This window comes from Pundamilia nyererei, unplaced genomic scaffold (genome assembly GCF_000239375.1).
Source record: "Pundamilia nyererei isolate P.nyererei 1_Seehausen unplaced genomic scaffold, PunNye1.0 scaffold00090, whole genome shotgun sequence".
Taxonomy (NCBI): domain Eukaryota; kingdom Metazoa; phylum Chordata; class Actinopteri; order Cichliformes; family Cichlidae; genus Pundamilia; species Pundamilia nyererei.
In genome coordinates this window covers 1813024-1820038 of record NW_005187491.1, presented here as the reverse complement: position 1 = coordinate 1820038, position 7015 = coordinate 1813024, and the positions used below count along the sequence as shown (strand labels likewise).

Here is a 7015-nt window from a genome sequence, read left to right as displayed (position 1 = left end):
GACTAAATAGTCTCAGCTTTTTGGCTTCTGACTTTTGAGTGTTATAAAGTTCTGTTAGATGTTAAGATTTTGCCGCCTAATACGTAAGAAATAGAGTACATGCTGAGTACTTTACATGGACTGTAAATAAACTTTCTTTCTCCACTTCATGATCAGTGGAGTGCTCAAGATGTGCTGCATAGATGAGCAACATTTGTTTGCCAACACTTATACACATCACTGCAAATGTGATCAGAGAGAACTGGACACATTTTGTATCTTGTTGTAGTCCAGTCATGTCTTTTTGTAGTTGTTTACATCCTTCAAGGTATTTTATTTTAACAGTTCTTTCACACAAGAACTGCCAATAATGTTTGAGTAATCAGGTCATGTCAGAGCTTGTCTCAGACCCATTACCACTGCTGGACATCCTTGGACAGACTTTTTTCAGGAGCTGGCAGATTAATCACTCTTTTCTGAGCTGACTGTAATGAGCATTTGTGTTCTCAAATGAACGTCTGTCTTTCATTGCCTAGAAAAATTTCTGGCTGTTTTGTCTGTAAGAAAATGGCTGACGGGTTTAGATATTCAGACATTAACTCTTTTGTGGGGCTTCAGCCATCAAGAGTTGTTGTTGAGGTCATATGAGACTCGTTGACACCCCCAGCCAAGAGGTGAGTGCTTTGGAACGCATGAATAAGGGTGTAGGTAGGTGTGAACTGTTGAAGCTTACGGTGGGCTTTCAGACACAGCGACCCTGGACTACTCCCAAAGCCTTACTTTTATGATGTTGCAGAGGAGGAAGGGAGAGGACAGCAATCAATCACTGAGGTGTGGTTTAAATCTGGGTGATCAAGGAGTCTGTCGCTACACAAAGGATTAGTGACAAAATCAAGACTCGGGGACAATACAAAAGGCTGATTACTAAGCTCACATGTAGATAGTAACCTGTAGATAAACAGGATGTGCAGGTATTATTACATCATGGAGTCGTATGTTAATCAAGTACCAGCAAGCTTTTTAAGAGTCACAGACCAGAGATACTCACTCATTTTCATTTGACTCTGAGTGTGCAGGCTGGAAAAGCTTCTGCCTCTGGCCTTTAGGATCATGGGGATGTGTTTTTTTGAAGGCATAAGACCAAATTTATTTTTCCCAGGAGTTTCTACCAGGTAAGAAATCACAATTGTTTTTGAACTATATATATCCACTAAAGAGATGTGTTAAATATACATTTATTTGTAAACTGGAGGGACATTTGGCGAAAGCATTGTATTTGAATGGATGTTAATTTTACCACATAATTATTTTCAGCATGCTTTTACCACATCTGCCCTAAGGTAAAGGTGTTTGCAATCATTTTGACAAAAATGCTGGATAGCTTTCTTGGAGTGATATAATTTCATTCTTCACAGCAAAACTTTCAACTTCCGTGTAAATAGTTTAGACACCAATTACCAAACAATGGCTATGACTATAACTTGGATTAATACAATACTGCTTTGTTTACAGTGATTTAGCCCATGATGTTTGAATTTGCAGTCATATTTGTCTTTAAAGTAGATTAGAGACTGTAGTCCTTCGACTACAGCCAGGTAAGGAAATACCAAAAAGTTGATTCTGTTCAGTGGAGAAACATTTCTCCACTGAACAGACCTTGTCCGGCTGAGCATGCATCAAGAGACTTTCTTGAGTAACTGGCCAAAATTAAACTTATTTGGGAGATGGCTTAAGTGAGTTCTGTGTATCTTCTTTGTATTATTTTAGTCTGGATGGTAAAAGTGTTATTGTTGTTAACTTTTCAGGTGCAGCCTGCCTTCGAAAACTTGAAGGCAAGGAGTTAGGCCAAAGGAGCGTTAAAAAGGCCTGGAGCTGAGGCTTCCAACAAGTTAACATGAGGGTCAAGTGGCTATCACATCTGCCACCCGAAGTTTGGGTCATGGTGTTCAGCTACCTGAGCACACAGGAAAAGCACAGGGTACGCTGCTGCTGCAAAGTCCTCAAAAAGCTGATTGACCACCCATGCCTATGGCGGAATCACATGGTGGTCCTATCCAACTTTCCACGCTACACAGCTGGATTCTGGGACACACTAAAGTATCGCAGGGTGACCCATGTTGCAGTGCAACGTTTGAGGCCCAAAGACTGGAAACACCTTGTGAAGTCCCTCCCACGGCTCACCACTATTGTCTGCACGGAGGCACAGCAGCATTACAAGAAGAAAAATGTGGACAACCTGCCTGATTTCCCCAACCTGAAGACTCTCGGGATACGAAACGCCACATGGAGCGAGCCAATGCTACAGCAGTGTCAGACTGGGCAGCTAGCAGAGCGGCTGACTCACCTGAGTGTGTGTAACATCCAGCTGCCAAGCACTGCTGAGTTCGTAAACAGCGTGTCACGCTTGTTCAATCTGGAATATTTGCTGTTTCACCAGCAGGCTGAAGCAAAGCTGCAGGTGGTGGCACCAGTGCCATCTAAGGCCTTCCATAACTTGCTATTGAACCTAAAGAAGCTGAAACACTTATCCTGGGAGATTACAGAGAACCCAGTGCCACTGCCCGACGACTACTTTTATCCCCCAGACCCAGAAGACCCAGGTAAGTCTAGTGTCTTTACAGCATTTTATAACCCTGCATCAGAACCAGTATACATTTTTTTTCACCTGAAATATTAAAATCACACTTTACATGTGGGTTTACCTGCTAAATTGCTCCCCAAACAACATTTACAGCTGCTGTGTAACTGGATCAAATGTATTTTGTGACTCAGGAGGTCAAAAAATCAGACAGCTTTCAGTAATTTCATACATTTATTAGCAATGTATGTAACTTGCAGCATCAAACACATTACTGAGTATAGAGTGAATGATACTGTTTATCATAGTTTTTTTCCTAAAGGAGTCAACTTGCTAAGAGTTGCTGGATCACATGTGACACGAGGAAGAATAGCTGCTATGATGCTGCAACTAATGAGGATCTTAATAAACTTAACTAAAGATGTCCTTTACTGATCAGTCACCATTCAGAGTTTTACTAACTACCTAAGCCTGTAGTGGTGGGACAGTTAGATCAGCCACTGTGCCAAATTATTAGCAAACGTTTGACTAACTTGCTCCCATTATTTGGTCCTGTAGAAGCGTACGGTGGCCCAGCACTGACTTCTCTGGAGTTGGTGAATTACCCAGAAACCATGCTGTCTGAGAACGCGCTGAGGGGACTGACCTCACTGAAGTCACTGACTGTTCGCTATAGGTACCTAAAAGTTGGCGTCAAATGTCGTCTAGAGTCCTGGCTGAGTTATCTGTATCAGCTAGAATCACTGGAAATCATTGGTGAGTGTAACCATTGTTCAATGTGTTTTTGTTTTTTTTAGTTTCGTTTCGCAAATTTGACCTGATATACAAAATAAAGCAGTAGCACAGACTAGCCACATAAGTCCTAGCAGCACTACAAATAGTACTCGTTATTTTATTTTTAAAAAGCAGGTATTAGTATTTGTGTAAAGGTTGCCTGCCAGCATTTTAGTGAATTCTCTGATGCTGTATACATCCTTAGTTAGTAGGACAAATTTTCTCCATCAGAAAACGGGGGATGAAAACTTTGTTTGTCCCATGTGTTGCCTGTTCCTTCTTCCTGTTTGTAAAAGTAAGAAGCAAATTTAAAAAAATAAAATAAAAAAAGCAAAAGATCAAGCTTTAGGCCAAAACTGCCTCCTGTAACTCTTCTGATTTCTGTCTGTCTAGGTGGGAATCCTCTTGCTTTCTATACAACCATTTTTCCACCCCGTGTGACCAGGCTGGTGCTGAGAGTGATCATATCACTCAAGGATTTATGCTTCATCGTGAAGAAAGTCAAGAAACTTGAGCACCTCGACATGCATCAGAACCGCTTCTCCGGCAGTCTCTGCAAAAAGCTTCCCTCACTATTTCCTCAGCTCAAGACTCTCAGGATACGGTGAGATGGCAGATTTTTATTTTCTATTTAGTATTTATTGTTATTGTAGATAGATAACATTGCTCAGTGAAATTATTACAGATTACATTTAATCGATTACCTTCATGCAGTACTGACTGACAATTTAAAAAAAAAAATGTTGGTGACTTAAACTTGCTTCATTTATTTAACAAAGGCACTAGAACTTTAAACGATGTTGCAGCATTTTCTTAAATACAACCCAAACATTAATCTGCTGGAAAGAGTCATCAAATTTTTCTTTTTTCTTTCTGGGTTTCCAGTTGCCCCAGCACCAGATCTTCCTATCAGGAGTCTAAAGCATATATTTTTTGCCCTTTTTCTATAGATATTTCCTTGAGGAACCAAAAAGTGACCTCCTGCTCCTCAGCAATCTCAAACACCTCGAGCAGCTGGAGCTGATCGTGGAGCGCTCGTACATTCTCAAAAGTGACCGCAACGACCACCCCTGGCCGAGTCCGTCTTTGCAGGAGCTGATCAGAGAGCTGCAGGAGCTGTCCGAGAACAGGATCAACATCATCACCACAATGCGACAAAGAAACCTTTTTCAAGAATGTGATTGTGTTTGGGAAGGGGAGTAAAGACACCGCGGTTAAGCCGCAGGTTGCCAAATGAAGCTGAATGATAGACACTGACATTCAGACAACACTGTCATCTGATGTCAACCAGACTCGGAGACACTACAGAGATTGTTTTCTTTTTCCCACAAAGTCTTATGTTTTCAAACTGTTGCAACATCACGCTCACTATAATCTGAATTCTGACACGATCATACAATCATACACTGATGTCTGTAACCCAGCGGCAGCCACAGCAGCACAACGCAGTGTTACATGTTACAAAAATCTAGATTTGCACAACCGGCCGAAGCAACACCAGTGCGCGATAGTGGATGTGACATGTGAGCTTTAAACCACCCTTAACAGGCGGGACCCTAAATGTGAGCAGTCTGAAAAGTCTTGAGATGTATATTTCAAAGCCAACAAAAAAGCCACATTACTGCAGAGGAGTTATTGAACTGTTGGCCTAATCAGAAAGCTTTTTCCGGTGCATGAGGAGGTGAATTTACATGAGTTGTGTTGTAGATCTTTGTAGAGGATTATAATCTTTCTAGATTTACATGAATTGTAGATCAGTTTCCTTAAATCTAATTTTGTTTTTGCGTTTACGGTCATTTAAGGTAGTTTTCTTTTTTCTTAAACGGGGAGAAATGATAGATCTGTTTGCATATTGATTTTGCTCTGGCTGATATTTTTTATTTTTTATTTTTAATGAACTGGAAAAACTGAAGTCACTGTTATTATAATCTATTTGTTTCTGGCACAAAGAATGAAAGCAAATAACAAAAGTACAAAACAAACCCAAACCATTAGCATCAAAACTGAGTAGCAAGCAAACTGAATTGAAAAGGCAAGAAGCTGCTTCTTTGTAGCTCCACTGAAATGCTACAGATTGTTAATGTTAATTCAGTGCTTATTTTTGAATGGTCAATCCAAGCATGTGTGTTTGTTAAACAATTTTTACAAGTTGTGTGAACTTTTATATTTTTTATTTTGGGGGTTTTTTCCTAATACAAGCCCTTTTTTCTGAAGAATTGTATTGTTTGATTGAATCCTCTTTTTCTTTTTTTGCAAGTATAAAAGCAAGCACCTAGCCATGAGAAACATAAAAGTTTTTGTTTGGGGGCAGCTTTTATATCTCCTCCCTGATGGTAAGAGTGAAAAAACTCAGCGGGAACCACTGAAGGTGTCCTACATGATGCTGGAAACGCTGTGGACGTAGTGCTGTTTGATCATCTCCAGGATGGATGAGACCGTGATAGCAATGATCTGTCCTGCTGTTCACACAAGCCTGCCCAGTTGTTGTATGAACAAAAAATACTTCAAAAACAATAAAAAATGTATTTTGTTCTTTAAATGTCAGACTTGAGTGAGTAGATGCTTGAAACAACACATGGTTTGGTTCTCCTTTAATTGGCCTCAACAATGAGAAGCATCACCTTCCTTAACACATGCTTACACACGTGTTTTAAAGATCCAATTACACACAAAGTGCTCTTATTTAGGTATTTGCCAGACATGAGTATAAATTACACACACAGATGCAGTTATCTGACAAAAGTCTTTCTCATAAGTCAAATGTAGAAGACTGCAGTGGTTTATTTAAATATGAAATGAGTAAGACAAAGTTAGAGACGAAGTACAAAGTAACAAATACAAGTAAAAATACTTTGTAATTGGGCTTAAGTAGAATTTTCAGGTATTTTTACTTGAGTATTTACTTTTTACTTTTACTCCCTAAATTTTGACACAAGTATCTACACTTTCTATTCCTTTGTTTTCAAAACAGACTCGTTATTCAGGAACAGGAACGCTTCAATGCACTGCAGTGTTTTTTTTTTCCTGTTGCTTTGTCCATATTTCTTAACTACATTGTTACATAAATTCATGTGGACACTCAGATGATATGCTGGGGGGGATGTCTACTTGTTAAGTGCAGTAAGCTGCAGTGCATGAGGTCTTTTCCTTATTCATATGCTGCAGTGTAGTGCCACTAATAAGTTGTCGTTCTTGGTTGCTACAGTTTCTTATTAGTGCTATCCATGTTTAGCACATTTTCAGCTGAGTTTACAAACTCATGACTCACCGTGTCTTGGATACCAAGTATTTTAGGGCTTCAGAAATAATCACAGTTGGCCAAAAAAGAGTTTGGTGTTGAAATTAAGGTCAGACTTAAGGTCACAACTTTCTCATAGCAAGTAATCCAAACCATGCAGTAACATAAAAAAGTAATAAAAAAAATATTTGCTGTGTTTCAACAGTTTTGTGTGTATTCATCACTGCTGAAAACTGAGTGCATCGAGCCATGTGTATCCGTTTGTACACTCTCTAAATCCTGCACCAGCTGAAAGCGCCACAGGTCTTTGCCCTTTTGTTGGAGGAGACTGTTGCCATAGCAAAGGCTCAGTTGTTACACTGCCTGTGGCAACAAGCAGTTTGCCTGGCAGGTCACCATGTGAGGCCACTGGCACCGCTCTGTGATGACTTTAAATGCCTTTCTCC

The 7015-nt window shown here is 39.9% G+C and overlaps 1 protein-coding gene across 2 annotated transcripts in view; it reads left to right on the top strand.

The window, feature by feature from the left end:
* Positions 1-5236, top strand: part of LOC102206594 (uncharacterized) — a 7738-nt gene extending 2502 nt beyond the window's left edge. For both annotated transcript variants that reach the window (XM_005739234.1, XM_005739235.1), the window contains exons 3-6: positions 1785-2579; positions 3116-3313; positions 3725-3935; positions 4282-5236. In XM_005739234.1, coding sequence (XP_005739291.1) covers positions 1874-2579; positions 3116-3313; positions 3725-3935; positions 4282-4534 — 1368 coding nt within the window. In that variant the 5' untranslated portion in view covers positions 1785-1873 and the 3' untranslated portion in view covers positions 4535-5236. The remainder of the gene's footprint in view (positions 1-1784; positions 2580-3115; positions 3314-3724; positions 3936-4281) is intronic.
* The last annotated feature ends 1779 nt before the right edge of the window (positions 5237-7015 follow it).